Below are 16662 nucleotides of genomic sequence, written 5' to 3' on the forward strand. Positions count from 1 at the left end.
AGTCACCTTGCTCACATTTCAATTAATGTCGAAAACAATCAGTTTATTATTTAAAGGAGGCCATTTCTATGTGGGCCATCAAACCGTCTTCCATTACAACACACATTCCTTGATTACATCCTACTTTTCTGTGTATTACCTAACCACTGGAGTGATCTATAACATCAATTTATCACAAGCTGATGTTACTTTTAAGCAGTAAGTGGAAAGTGATTAGACAACATATGTGCTACCCTTGTGAATCTTAAGTATGGTTCTTGTGTACCACCATACATTCCATCGTTTAATTTCATTTAACTATCATTTATTTCCCATGCCTTTTCTATAAAAGTAGCTGCTTTTTTATTAATGGTACAATATTTTTTGCCATTTTCAGATCTGTGATATCTGCACCACACACAAACTTTAAGGAGAATATCACAATAACATGTACTATTAACAGTAATTAAGAACACATGTAACATAACAAACACTTTAATCTTTGAGCCAGTAACAAAGTGAAATGTTCGAAACCATTCTGACTATAGGCTCAAACTTCACACACATACAGTACATAGATTCCATCTATTTATAATGGTATACAAAAATGGCAACAATACATAGTATGAGTATTTCATTTTAGTCCATCCATGTTATTTATACAGATTGCTTTCACTACTATTCCTAAGCATTTACCCCCACAGCAAGAATTCTGAATTCATTAAAGCATAATCAAGCAAGAAAGCTTAGGTGCCAAAAAATATTTGATTTAACAATAGCAGATCATATACAATGCTTAATCTTAGAACAGAATCAACATTTTCACTTCTTACTGATAGCAGTACTACATACAATTCTGCTTTTTCTGTAGGTTTATCCATAACATTTCAGAATATCACTTATGGAATGTATTATATATTAAATTTATTCCACTAATCATTTGAGAAATTTAATGAGAATTTTAGCACCGTGTTTCATACAGGCCACTGCGCCCAATGTATCTAACCCATTTTATAACATCATGGTCTGAATAATTCAGCTTTGGTTCAAACACTTTCAAGTACCGAACTTTGAAGCCAGAAGGAGCAAATGGGACCTGAAAATGAAGACAAATAAGCAACTAAAAGAAAAATTAAATAACTTTTGTTAATTATGATTTGTATATGAAAACAATACCTCAAAATTCATGGATATAGGAGGTCTTGTCCACTTCTTTTTTGTGTCAGTTTCAAGAAGTTCTATTTCTGCAGATAACTGTGTTTCTTTCATGCCTGCCATTCTCTTGATCCTTAAAAGAAAGGGAGAAAACATTGAATACTTTAGCAAGTCTTGACAGATAAAAAGTAAAAGGTTGACTCCACACAGTGGTAACAATACACACAAACATGTAAATTGCTTTCACATTATGGAGGTTATCATTCTGTACTTAGAGGAATGTGTAACCATGCTATGAGGAAATTTAATTTAGTTTACAAATAAAAGTTCTGCTTGACAGCAATATTTTGCCAATGTTGGCCACAGAACATAATAACGAACTGTTTTTCAAGTCCTCCCATTTTCTCTTCAGCAATTTCTCTTCTTCAGGTAACCAACATTTATGTTTTAAATCAAGTAGTGCATTCTAAAGAAATGTTTTATAGCCATGAATCATCTATGAATTGAACTTTTTTTCTTTTTCCAATATTAAGTGACAAGCCTCTAAGCTTCATCTGTACTGCGATAACAGTTCACAATGTGAAGTTCCTTGAGATTCAAGCATTTATTATGGATGTAGTTTACCTCAACTCTTGTAATTGTTATAAATTGACAAAGTTCTACTTTTTTCATCGTTAGAGAGCACTGTCTGAACATCACTGATAAGTTCACAGTTCTATTGGATGTGAACTGTAGATTAAAACTGAAGAAACTGCAAAAAGGTGGGAATTTAAGGAGATGGGACCTGGATAAACTGAAAGAACCAGAGGTTGTACAGAGTTTCAGAGAGAGCATAAGGGAACAATTGACAGGAATGGGGGAAATAAATACAGTAGAAGAAGTAGCTTTGAGGAATGAAATAGTGAAGGCAGCAGAAAATCATATAGGTAAAAAGACGAGGGCAAGTAGAAATCCTTGGGTAACAGAAGAGATACTTAATTTAATTGATGAAAGGAGAAAATACAAAAATGCAGCAAGTGAAGCAGGCAAAAATGAATACAAACATCTCAAAAATGAGATCAACAGAAAGTGCAAAATGATTAAGCACAGATGACTAGAGTACAAATGTAAGGATGTAGAGGTTTATCTCATGAGGGGTAAGATAGATATTGCCTACAGGAAAATTTAAGAGACCTTTGGAGAAAAGATAACCACCTGTATGAATATCAAGAGCTCAGATGGAAACCCAGTAAATCAAGTTCCAAGCAAAGAAGGAAAAGCAAAAAGGTGGAAGGAGTATATGGAGGGTCTATACAAGGGCGATGTACTTGAGGACAATATTATGGAAATGGAAGAGGATGTAGATGAATATGAAATGGGAGATATGATACTGTGTGAAGAGTTTGACAGAGCACTGAAAGACCCAAGTCGAAACAAGGCCTCGGATGTTGACAACATCCCATTAGAACTACTGACAGCCTTGGGAGAGCCAGTCCTGACAAAACTCTACCATCTGGTGAGCAAGATGTATGAAACAGGCGAAATATCCTCAGACTTCAAAAAGAATATAATAATTCCAATCCCAAAGAAAGCAGGTGTTGACAGATGTGAAAATTACCGAACTATCAGTTTAATAAGACACAGCTGCAAAATACTAACGCAAATTATTTACAGACGAACAAACAAACTGGTAGAAGCAACCTCGGGGAAGATTAGTTTGGATTCCTTAGAAATATTGGAACACGTGAGGCAATACTGACCCTACGACGTATCTTACAAGATAGATTTAGGAAAAGCAAACCAATGATTCTAGCATTTGTAGGCTTAGAGAAAGCTTTTGACAATGTTGACTGGAATACTCTCTTTTACATTCTGAAGGTGGCAGGCGTAAAATACAGGAAGTGAAAGGCTGTTTACAATTTGTACAGAAACCAGATGGCAGTTATAAGAGTCGAGGGGCATGAAAGGGAAGCAGTGGTTGGGAAGGGAGTGAGACAGGGTTGTAGCCTCTCACCGGTGTTATTCAATCTGTATATTGAGCAAGCAGGAAAAAAAAAAAAAAAAAAAAAAAAAAAAAAAAAAAAAAAAAAAAAAAAAAAAAAAGAGAAGACTTCGGAGTAGGTATTAAAATCCATGGAGGAGAAACAAAAACTTTGAGGTTTGCCAATGACATTGCAATTCTGTCAGACAGAGCAAAGGACTTGGTAGAGCATCTGAATGGAATGGACAGTGTCTTGAAAGGAGGATGTAAGATGAACTTCAACAAAAGCAAAATGAGTATTCAAATTAAGTCGGGTGATGCTGAGGGAATTAGATTAGGAAATGAAACTAAGTAGTAAAGGAGTTTTGCTGTTTAGGGAGCAAAATAACTGATGATTGTCGAAGTAGAGAGGATATAAAATGCAGACTGGCAATGGCAAGGGAAGTGTTTCTGAAGAAGAGAAATTTGTTAACATCAAGTATAGATTTAAGTGTCAGGAAGACATTTATGAAAGTATTTGTAAGGAGCGTAGCCATGTATGGAAGTGAAACATGGACGATAAATAGTTTGGACAAGAAGAGAACAGAAGCTTTCGAAATGTGGTGCTACAGAAGAATGCTGAAGATTAGATGGGTAGATCACATAACTAATGAGGAAGTGTTGAATAGGATTGGGGAAAAGAGAAGTTTGTGGCACAACTTGACTAGAAGAAGGGATCAGTTGCTAGGACATGTTCTGAGGCATCAAGGGATCACCAATTTAGCACTGGAGGGCACCATGGAGGGTAAAAATCGTAGAGGGAGACCAAGAGATGAATACACTAAGCAGATTCAGAAGGATGTGGGTTGCAGTAAGTAGTGAGAGAGGAAGAGGCTAGCATAGGATAGAGTAGCATGGAGACCTGCAACAATCCAGTCTCAGGTCTGAAGACAACAACAACAACAAAAACAACAAAAATGTGTTGGTTTGAACTCCATACTGTTTCAATAACCATAGTCATGTGACGGGTGATGTACACCAGAGTTAATCTGGCCTTTTAACTGACTGACCCATACAGTTTTTGAGGACATAATGTTAAATGAGGGCTCTGAACTGATTTAAGAAAAATGTCCTGAGTAATTTTGGTCATCAATCTGGACTAGCTTGATGTAACCTATCACTCTTTCCTCTCCTATTCTAATCTTTTCATCTTAATCATAGTATCCAACACACATCTTTAATACTCCGCAAAATGAGAGAAAGTCATTCACATTATTAGAGCAGACTGATGTTTGGAAAAAAAAAGTGTCACTTTTGAGCGCTCTGGCTCTCCTAATAGGAAACACACTCATTCTCACACAAACACATGTACACACAAATGTACACTATCAGAGTGATGATCAATTGCACAGGACTGCAGAAACATTTATTGGAAGTTGTTTGAAATTTGACAACTGACTTGTGTACTTTTCAGTGCTGGTTTCAAAAACGCAATCCATTTTTTCTATCACGTCAGGGTTTCTCACAAAAAAAGGGAGTATTTTTGGGTATAATAACAAAATTTAAGCAATTTATCACATTTTTCCAATGTTATAATTTTTTAAAATATATATCATGTTCTAAACTACATTTCCAGTACACTTCCATTTCCCTTTAATCTCAGAAGTCCTTATAATAACGCTTTCACTTTCTGTTGAAGCTTCTTTTATTGCTTTTCCAGCTGTGGAGTCATTGAGGATCACCTCCTTATCATCCAGCAGTACACCGCTACTATCATGTTTATGTTCATCTTCCTTGATAGCTTCTTTCCATTACTTTGATGTCTTGGTGGAATATTCCCCCCTGCTCTTCACTTACATCGCCAAGGTTTGCAGGGAGTAGTCAATATGTCAGTGGACAAAATGAACTTTAAGAAGCTGGGATGTAACATGAGCATTAAAGTTGTCGAGCAAGTCTGCCACGATTGTATTTTAGTTTGGCTCTCTTGTTTCCTACGGAACCAGGAACAACTGATTTAAATGCCCATGCTGCCTTTTCTTTTTTTCCATTTTGTTCACAAACCTGGGATATGTCATTAGTTTTCTAATGTCTGGTCTGACGAAGATTCCTTCCTTTAGCTTTGCCTGGAATAAACCAGGAAACTGTCCACAAAGATATCTGAATCACTCCCCTTCTTTTGGCAAGGCCTTAAATTGTTTTATCAGCCCCAACTTAATGTGGAAGTGGTGGACGTAACATTTTTTTGGGATCCACGAGGCTTTTCCTCTTAACATTTTTAACCCCTACCAGTAAGGTTTATCTCAAGGGCCAAGCTTTCTTTTATGTAGTGTTGCTGTCTCTACTGTCCCATTCACAGGAAAGCAAGGTAACTTTGTATAGCCACTTTGTTGACCAAGCAGCATTGAAACCACCACCTAGTGTCCATTAGTGGTCTGAATAGCAGTGTTTGCTTAAAACCAGTTCAAGGTTTTCATAACATTCTTTTAAGTGAACCAAGTGTCAAACTGGTATAAAAGCATACTCATTGCCATTGTGTAAAAGTACTGCTTTAAGGCTTCTTTCTGAAGAATCAATAAAAGGTATCCACTCATCATGAGTGTATTCTATTTTGGAACGTTCCATAAGTCCAGGAACATCACTGCAAAACACCAGGTCACCTTCTTGAAGGAAGAAAGATACAAACACTTTCCCTCAATCGATACCAAGAAAAGAATGTTAGAGACAACATATGTCTATCTTTCAATCTAGATCCTAAAACCTCTGCTGATTCTTTATAAAGGCCGAGGTCTCTAACTAAACCATTCAGTTCAGATTGTGAGAATGGAATGGGATCATTGTGCTAGGATCGTAGCAATCTCCGTCTCCTTCACTATCACCTTGCTGAGCTAATGGCTCGTGATCATCTGTATCGTACAAAGAATCTGGAGGACAGATTATTGGTACGGTCCACGAGGAACAGGGCAAATGGCTGACTGAATGTTAGGGTAAGAAATTTCTTTTTGTTTTTTCAAATTGAAACCTTGTACGTTACAAGTACAAAAATAGCAGTCATCACTATGATTTTGGGCCCCCTCCAAAGTATTGGTATAAATTGGTTTAGGGAAAGGGAAAGGGAGTGGTTAAAAGAAAAGAAGACAGAGATGGAGTCAGCGGGGAAAATGACAAGTGTGTGTGTGTGTGTGTGTACAAGTACATGATTACCAAGTGCACACAGAAAAAAGGGGACATCATGACTACTTCTACACATCAAGGGGCGCAGGACTGGAGTAAGGTTGGTACGCCAAAGGCAGACAAAGTTTGGGTAATGTGTGTAGAATTTTGAGTAGGATGTCCCTTATCTCATATGTAGTTGAAGACCCTGTGAAGGATGTGGTTGAACTTTTTAAGACCAGGATGATATTGAGTTATGAGGGGAGTGCCAGTAGGAGGCTGGTTACCAGATTTACTGGTGTCTTAGGGTAAATCTGTTTACACACAAATTGGACAGGATATTGTCTGTAAGGCTCTCTGTCTACTTTGACACCTCTGCATAAAACTTTATGACTCTGTTCCCATCTCTGAAGTGCTATACTACAACCAGTGGAACTTACAGGTATTACGTCCATCCCAAAACTACTTCTGAACCCATTTCCCTCTTCATATTAGCAACATCTCACAATCTTACTTTTTACCTACTCCCCAACTTCTACAAATCCAATCCCAAAAGTCTCCCTACTTGTCTCATTGAGAATGGTTACAATGCTCCCACAGAATAAACCTCTGCCTTTGTTGACCAACACTTCCAAACTGCTGACTGACACCTCTCATCCTACATCCAAGGTGCTACTCACTTTCTTCACCACCTTTCTACAGTTCCAGTCCCATTACCAACACCTTCGTTGTTACTGTGGATTTGACATCCTTCTGCACTGACATGCCCAACTACCTTTCCTACTGTTGTCCTGATACCAAACCCACAACATGACTGACAATTATTTAACTTTTCAACGCCAGATATACAAACAAATCAATGTTACTGCCATTAGTATTTCATGGTATCATCCTATGCCATCTTATTTAGGACAATCTGCAGGAATTCTTCCTACACAGTCAACATCTACAACCCTTTGTCTGGTTCTGGTGCACTGATGCCACTTTCATGAGCTGAACTCATGATAACCTTTCCCTCTTTCCTCCATAACCTCAACACGTGTTCCCAAATCTGTTTCAATCGGTCCTCCAGAATTCAACTAGCCACCTTCTTTAAATGTTGATCTGCACCTCTCAGAGGCTTCATGAATATGTCTGTTCATATGAAGTGCACCAACCACCAACATTACCCACACTGTGACAGTTGTCATTCATTCCACATCAAACAGTTTCTTCCTTACACCTTCTTGGGCTCTTCATCTGCAGTGGAAACCAGGAGTTATTGAAATATACTCTTAACCGAGCCTTTACTGACAGACAATATCCTATCCAGTTCATTCATAAAACTGATCTTCTGTGCCATCTCATCCTCTGATACCTTTAAATCTGTTAGCCAGCCTCCAAATGGCATTCCTCTGATCCACCCAGCATCACTCTTGCCTTTAAACACTCAGCCACACCATTCACCAGGACTTATACTAGCTCTCATTGTGCCCTAAGATAAGAGGTATCAAAACCAAAATCCTGCTGACATGACCCAAAGTAATGTTCCACTGGGCACTCAACCAGCTGAATATCTTTGTCAATCTCTACTGTGATAGATCCTTCCCATATGTGATTCTGGGTGGATGAGTGTAATGTGTATTGGACAGCTGTGAATACCTGTGCAAAAGTTTACAATTTCTCCTGGAATGGAAACAGTTTCTTTCATTTCTCAATTATTCATCCTAACAAAGACACTTGGATGCACTGCTGCCTGCAGTCTTCGAGTATAATGATGACATCATTATGACTGTATTATATTGCATTCTTTATCATAGCAATGGATGATGTAATTTTCAACCAGCCACTCAACCTGCAGAATAACTTTGTCCATCGCTATTCAAATCCTGCACCACATGGATTATTCCCTTGGGGATGACCCACATGTAAGACCAGCCCCACTACCTCCTGCTGCAATCCAGTCACAGGTATTCTCTGTACTGTAGTAACCAGGGCTGCATGTGAAAGTAGCCTTGTTATGTGTCACCTATGCTGTATTACTGTGCAGCATTTATGTGGGCAGAACAGGTACCCAACTGCCTACTCTTCTGAATAGCCACAACCAGACTGTGGCCATCTGCAGACTTTACCATCCAGTTGCTATAGATGGTTCACACCATAACACAAATGGCCGACACCTGCTTCATGGCACATGCAATTTGAATAATTTCTTCCAGAACAACTACACATGTGTGAATTGTCTCTCCAGCATATCCTACATTCCCACTGCCTCAACTTAGCTTTTGCCTTCTGTCATTGACCACTTCCTCCCTCCCTTCCCCCCAATGTATATGTATGTGTGATTCATGAAGATATGCTAATATTTTAATGTGTTAGTCTACAAGTAAAACTAAAGAAATAAGTTCATATAAACATAGGTCCCCAAATGTTTAGTTATGAAGTTACGGCTAATAATAGATTTTGTCTGAAATTTAGCAACTTTTCCGATATGAAGCCACCGCAAAACTGTACGAGGTTGAAGTAAAGCAAGATTTCCTTTTATTTTGTTGTTATTGGTCTGGTGAATCTAATAAAACATGTCCCACACATGTATCTGCAGTAGTTTTCCAGAACATGCAGAAAAGCAAAGATTATTATACAAGTGAATTTGTTTAATTTCCATTAATAATGTAGAAATGTTTATGTCATTGTTGGCAACCGTTAGTGAGCTGTTTCAGTAGTTTTTTTAACCTTGAAACAAGTTAGTTTTCTTTACTGTTCGGTGAAAGAACATAACAGAGTAATTAAGTGAAACCACATAGTAACTGTTGTAGTATATACAAAATAGGGATGACTTTCAGATTTATGCCAGAGGAATATGCCAATATGGCATTTATTTATGGCAACTGTGATGGTAATGCTATGGCTCCAGTTAACGAATATTGGGTATGTTATCCAACTTTGAAGATTCCGAATACATGAAACATTAGTGGAGTATTTCAAATGTTATGGGAGACAGGTTCTCCACCTAGCGTTCATAATCAGCAAGAGTGATCGATATGTGAAGATAATTATGAGGATATTAGGGGTACTGTTCACTGAAGCCTGGGTTCCAGTACACAACGTATCTCTCAACAATTAGGCATTTTACAATCTAAGGTATGGTGTACACACAAGTAAAATAATCTATATCATTATCATACACAAAAAGTGCATCATTTACATCTGGAAGATCCTGCCCTTCGCTTGAAGTTGTGCAACTGGTTAAATACTAATCGGCAGTTACATAGGTACATTTTATTTACTTACGAGAGAGAGTAGTCGAGATGGTATAAACAATTTGCATGAAGCGCACATATGGTCTGAAGCAAGCCCACATACAATAGCGCAACACAATTTCCAGCAGCAATTTAGCATAAATGTGTGGTGTGGTATCCTCAACATACACTTTATTTGACTATTCATTTTCCCAGGACATCTAACTGGTGAGACATACTAACAATTCCCTCAAGCAGAAACACCCCACTTGCTCTTAAGATGTTCCACTTGCTATGCAACTGCAAATGCATTTTCAATATGACGGCATGCATCCACATTTCACTGACATCATTACTATGCATTTAAATGGACATGTTCCCCAGAAATGGGTTGACCGTGGTGCACACGTCTGTGGCCACCCAGATCACTTAATTTAACACCAATGTATTTTAGTCTATGGGGATGGGCAAAAGACATAGTTTAAAAGGATGAAGTTAATACACCTGAGGCATTACCTGGTCCCATTACAAATGCAATAGACTAAATTTAGATCAACCCTATGAAACTGAAACAAGGAACAATATCTATTCATACACATGCATCTAAATGTAATGTACTCCGTGGAGGCATCTTCGATCATTTATTGTGAAATTGTATATACATTTTACAACTTCCTTAACGCTGAGCTTTGTTTTTTTTTCAGTTTTACATTAATTCACATGTGCTATGGTATTAATAAAAGCAGAAGATCTGCACATTCATACAGTTTCAGTTAAAATTATTACCATCATTTTACCAAAATTAAATTCTCTACAACTTCTGTTGCAAATTTTGTGCATTTGTCTGGAATTTAAAAAACAAATTGTGCAAAGTTGTAAATAAATTAAAAATTTTACAAAATTGCTTCTTTGCTTCTCTGGATGTTCTGGAAAACTACTGGATACACGTTTGGGACATGTTTTATTAGATCCACCAGATCAACAACAACAGAATAAATGGAAATCGTGCTTTACTTTAACCTCCTACTGTTCTGCAATGGCTTCATATTAGCAAAGTTTTAAAATTTCCAGCAAAACATTTGCGGACCTATGTTTATATGAACTTTTTTCTTTAGTTTTCCTTGTAGAGTAACATATTAAAATAATTGCATATCTTCGTGAATCACCCTGTGCTTTCTTTCTCTTTTTTTCTTTCTTTTTATCAGTGCTCAGCAGTTTGTTCATGCCACCCAACAGGTCTGCTGACAATTTCTCTCATTCACAGATGACAGCAATGCCATCAGCAAACTGTCACTGATACTCTTCCACTCTGATTTTTTTCCACTTCTGACATTGCTGCTTCACGTATGAGGGCAATTAAAGTAACAGCAAACTATCAGTATTAAATGTAGTTAACACAGAAGGCATTTGGAACTCATGGAAAGGGAAGATGCACGCTTTGCGGAAGTTCTAGTATATGCAGACAGATAGCCTGAAAACAAGCTGAATAGGAAAAGCAGTTGAAACAAAAGGGCTGTGTCCCTATCTGTGTGCCTCGTCACAGACAAAGATATCCAGACAGGCAACCTCCGTAAGGGCCTGTAGACGCGGTCAGGGGTGCGGGACGGGGGGGTTACAGCAGTTCTGTCAGATGACACGTGATGGCGCTGGGGAGCGAAACTGCTCGGACAGCGGGCAGCAGGTAACTGCACACGAGGCCGTAGCAGTGGAAATCCCCACCACCACTTCCCCTCAAATGCCGGCACAGGGCACCATCCAGTTCTGAGACATTTAGTCGTTGCGGAAGATTACGTTATCTTTCTTAATATCCTTTATTTAATGAGAACAGTTATATTTAATACCATATCTATCATATTATTTTGTTTGGATCTGATGTGTTTTTCCTGGAAGCTCCGATTTTTCCTAACTTTATGTTTTGGGCGCAAAAGAATTTAATATCTATGGATAACATGTTATAAATCGATGTCAGTTTCTATGTGATGTGATGAAATAGATCTTCCTCTTAATCACAATGTAACGTTTTACTGATTTGCACGTCCATGTACCCATCCCTCCACAAGTAACTTACTCTATTCAAATTTTCTTATTCTTCGAACAATCCGCCCTCAAAGGAAAGGAAACGATGTTTCTTTATAACACTTGCCCCTGCTACCTCTTGCATGGCTTTTCTTTTAGGGGACATAGTTCCTTTGTAGAGACAGTTGTACTAAACCATCCTGGCATTTTACTCATAGTCGGCAAAAACTGGTCTGTCATCTCTATCTTTACTGTGTAGAAACGAGTAGTTAGTTTAAACGAAAAACTTCTGTAATATTACCATTAGGACTTATATTACAGACAAGAACCTCGTTATGTCTTCCGTAATACAGGGGATAAACACATTTTGTGACCTGACAGCACTATAAGGAAAAAGCAAATGAAGCTGTTATCAGCGTATTACTGTTGGCATTGTACAACAAAATTGGTATTCCATTCAATAATATTAATGTTCTCTTCATTGTAGTAGGTTGGAATTATTTCACAAATGATCGATCAAAACTGCACACTGTCTCTGTTAGAGGCTAGAACAACATAAAAGCAAGCATTAGCCAATGCACAAGACTCGGAAAACGAATTATTAAATGGCCTGTCACCTAAATCAGTCATTAGCAACGATAAACACACTCTTCGTAACAAACAGACCGAACCTAAAATCATTCTATGAATCTGCATGAGCTGACTAAAGGAGCAATTATTTGTGTAATCGTATTCAAGCAGATTATTGATCCTTATGTGACTGGTCGGCATTTTTATTCATTTCCTATGTCCTATGAAATGAGGATAAAGTAGATATCTTTAATTGCAACGCATGTTACCGCCGCCAGTTGCAGCTGTATGCAGAATTACGCAACAGAATTGTCTTGTGACACTATGTTGTAACGTCTGTTATAGAAGGCCAGTTTTCAGCATAAAACCTAGTTATGAATATTGGCTCATCACGGCTCCCTATTAGAGAATCAGCCAGCTGCTACAGCCAAAATTACGCACAGCGGAGAAGCGCAAAATTTTGTTGCGGCGCTCCTTTCCATTATTTATTAGATGTATTTTCCAACATTGCTTATTTCAAAAGGTCTGTCTTCTCAACGTACTGTGAACAACTTGTCTCAGGCTTTGATGCCTCAGGTAGAGCCCATAGTGTGTGTACAGAACTGCTCCAATATGCACAATACGTCACCGTCGAGAAGCTCGGCGCAGTTCGCGTGCAATGTTACATGTTGAAGCGATTAAGTTTCATGTGTTGCTATTTATTTTTGTCTTCTTTCGAGTTTGTTCGTTATGTTCGACATTAATAATGCTGAATTGACCTATGGCTGTGTGTGGAAACTAATCAGAAGACTAAAGGGCAGTAGTATTACTTGTCATAACTTCCTTCAAATTCCTGAAACATTTGCTCGGTGTGTTCAGCTCTGTAGCAGTAGTGACAGCAATAACATTAAAAATGCTACTGCCTGTAGCAAAAACTTTAGAGAGGACGTTTGTTTACAGTATCTACAAGCTGAATTAAAGAAACTTCAACCAAAATAGGTTTTAAAGCCGACTGCAAATTCTATAAGCTCGTGAAACTCGTAAAAGTGCACTTAACATGCTAGAAAAAGTAGATCAAAGCATAGAATCAGAGAAAGGTATTATCGAGGATGAAATGAAAAAACTTCAAGAATTATCTCCATTGAGAGAAAACAATTGAGCGTTTAATTTGCTTTTCGTTCTCAGTATATTGTTATCCGCTATTACTGTTTCACGCTTTAAGCAAAAAGAGGAGGTAATGCAAAGCATTAAGTATCTACACAGTGCTGATGAGTAAAGTACACAAAAGTTTTGCTAAAAGCACTTCACGAGTAAGCAAAAAACAAGCTTAAGTGAAGCATAAAATTTGTGTGTGTTGAGCATTTCATCAAATGATTGGCATATGCTACGACCAAGAAAGTGACGCCATATACGGACCACATAGCCTGGTACAGGTTGAGACACCCGAGTTTCTCCTGCATTATACAGCTTTCAAATAACTTCCCAGAATTCAGCCAGGTAACACTTTCAGCGACAGCCTTGAAAGTGGCGGGGTGTTCTCCCGCCGAAATATCGGCGGTCGCTGAAAGTGGTTTATACGGAGTCCGGAAGCAGTCTGTATACTGCTGGTCACGAAAGAGATGCAAAAATACATCACTGGATGTATTTCTTCCAGATCCGACTCCATAGAGCAATCACTTGGACATCACAGTGATAAGATAATAGAAGCATCGAAAGGTCCTATAAGCTCTGGGGCAAATGAGGAACAATCTCCTCCTAGCTTCATTGTCTCTTCAAACGCAGCTCTCTGTGTAAAGAAGCAGATGTGAATAAAAACCTGCCAAAACTTTTAATCGGAAACTTCAAACTATTCCTCAAGAAATCTCCGCAATTTACACCAAGATCATTACTGTACCTACATCCGTATAAAGGCACCTAACACGTAGGTAGAGACAATGAGGGCTAAACAGCGGCAGAAAGGAGCACACACATGGAGAGCTTCCGCAGTTCATTCCAGATGGGATTAAGGTATTTAATTTGTCATTGTTGAAGCACGGCGATCAATACTGAAGCTTCAGAATCATCAAACGCAGAAATGACAAGTAAATGGAATTATATCGTTTCCTTTCTACTTAATATCTGCACGAAAAAAAATGTTCTACAAGATTGCTGATTGTGACGAAAAAACTGCGTTTAGAAAGTGAAAGCTCTCACGATTGTTGTGTTTCCTGTACTATTAAAAATGTGTAATACTTAATAACGACTGAAGGATGCCAAGTTATAACTTATCTCATAGAAAAAGTTAAGCCATAGAATGTATGTGTCAAGGTGACCCATAATACGTAGTTATACATCTGTCATTACTAGGAAGACAATATGATAATTTCATTGCCGTAGGAAACAATAAGTCCCTGTGTAGGTAAGCTTCAATCGAACTCATATCTTATTACATCGCCCTTCAGTTTAGTAAATTAATGATGGCTTAAGCAGAATACTGCCATGCGCGAACGTGAAAAAATTGTCTCTTCTTGACAGTGACGTCATGCGGAAGCGCTCGCGGCCAAACGCTTTGGCTCAAATTTTCTATGTTGCTTGTTGCTGCCTCCACAGATGCAGCTACACTCTCTCGGTCTCTCCCCCCTGTCACCCCACCTCGCTACCCTTGATGTCAGGGAGGCCGTTGCCGAAGCGCCTCTAGCGTGATCTCCCGAAACTAAGCAGGCGACACGCCTGACATCTACTGTCATCTAACGGAAATACGAGCACACCCCCGGGACAGTGGTTTAGGGGGGGGGGGGGGGCTTCCTCTCTGTATATGTTACTCTGTGGCATCGTAAAAGAAGGAGCAGTAATACAATTTTTGTGGTCGGAGGGTGTAAAACCTCGTCAAATCCATAGAAGGATGTTGGAAAGGTATGGAGATAGCTGCATTAGTGAGACAAAGTGTATGAGTACACAGTTGCCTTTTGGAAGTGGACGTACACTAGTCACAGATGAACGATGCTCTGGTCATCCCAACACAACTGTTACCAATGAGAATGTGGGACACACCGGAGCCATGATTCATGAGAACGAACATATTTCTGTAGAAGCTTTAGCCAGGGTACTGCGTTTCAGTGTTGGAGATCCAATCACACCATTATTAATGTGGTTCTTAAGTATAATTTTGTGTGTGCACGGTAGGTGCCTGGGATGCTCATTAGTGAACCCAAGATGACTGTTCAAGGCTGCTGCATAATTTCTTGTGCAAGCCAACGCTGAAGATGACGACTGACATGTATCATCAAGGAGACAAAACCTCAAAACCTGGGTGCATAATGCAAAAGTGTCTTCAAAATGGTGACACACAGTTCTTTCAGCCAAGAAGAAATTCAAGACTCACTACTCTGCCAGAAGGGTCCTTTGCACCCTCTTCTGGGGTATGACGGGTCGATTTTGGAGCACTATGAAAGAAGGGGTGAAACAGTTAATGTTGCCATGTTGGAGAATCGGCTTAAAGCCAGCCATATGAAGCTGTTGCAGAGGCCTTCTGTCTAGAGGCATTCTTACTCTTCACAAGAATGTGCAGAATTGTCATGATTACTAAATAATATTCTGAATCTACATCTACTCCTCAGTATACTTTATAGCTAAATATCTGATTTTGAAGTATCTCTCACCATGATGTTATCTAGTCGGTATTTTGCTGTGTCTCCTGGTCTTTTCCAGGTATGATATCTCCTCCTGTAATTTTTTACCATCTATTTGCTATTACTAGTTGAAATTTACTGCAGATCTGAAGAATATGTTAAGTTTCCTCACATATTGCCTATTTTTCTACTGCATGTGTATCTGAACAGTAGCTGTTGGCCATTGTTTTATCTGCATTCTGGTGAGAAACCTATTGCTGAACCATCCTCTCTTTGCCCTATGTTCTTAGTCAAACTACTGCTGTTATGCTGTTTTCTGATGCACATGATATTTTTATCTTCCTTCCATTTCACTTCACTGGCCTCTTACTACATATAATTTCAGCATTTACATTCCATATTTTCGATGATCTAACTTATCTATTGCATTCAAACTCCTGACATTCTAAGTCCAAAAACTTGTTACATTTTCATTGGTTTTAAAAGCTTTTGCCATGGTCATCTCCAAACTGGCAGTGTCCATCCAGAAACAAAAATTGGGGACTTGTGAGAAATCATTTGGTAATTTGTGTGTCGTCATTGGTTTCGTGGACTTCCGTCTCATGACTAGTTCAGTACAGCTCTCTACACTCCCTATCCTGCTTACTGTAGTTTAGCCTTTGTCTCTTACTACAATTTTTAACCCTTACACTTACTTCCACTATTTAAATGATGATTTTTTTAATCCCTGCAATGTGTCCTATCACATGATCCCTTCTTTTAGTCAACTTATGCCATAAAATCCTTTGCATGCTATTTTGTAAGTACCTCCTAATTTCAAACACTTCTATTTTCTTTTTGTCTAATACACTTTGTGTGTCTTTCATACAGTGACTTCCATTGTTTTCTGCATTCTGATGGTATTTATTATTACCAACTGCCATCTTTAAAGGCAGTTTCCCACCTAAAGGGTCAGAGGATATCCTGAATCTCCTCCTTCATCCTTTTCAAAACGACACTTGCAGGGCCTGATTCCTTATACAACAATGTAGGGAAAAAAGGATTGCTA

General features: G+C 38.5%; 1 protein-coding gene across 1 annotated transcript in view; it reads right to left on the minus strand.

Annotated features, from left to right (window-relative positions):
* Positions 1–458: 458 nt before the first annotated feature.
* Positions 459–16662, minus strand: part of LOC126356161 (AP-2 complex subunit mu) — a 41418-nt gene continuing 25214 nt past the window's right edge. Inside the window, exons 7-8 of the mRNA XM_050006907.1 lie at positions 1156–1267; positions 459–1075 (exon numbers count right to left, since the gene is read on the minus strand). Coding sequence (XP_049862864.1) covers positions 941–1075; positions 1156–1267 — 247 coding nt within the window. The 3' untranslated portion in view covers positions 459–940. The remainder of the gene's footprint in view (positions 1076–1155; positions 1268–16662) is intronic.

This window comes from Schistocerca gregaria, chromosome 3 (genome assembly GCF_023897955.1).
Source record: "Schistocerca gregaria isolate iqSchGreg1 chromosome 3, iqSchGreg1.2, whole genome shotgun sequence".
Lineage (NCBI taxonomy): Eukaryota > Metazoa > Arthropoda > Insecta > Orthoptera > Acrididae > Schistocerca > Schistocerca gregaria.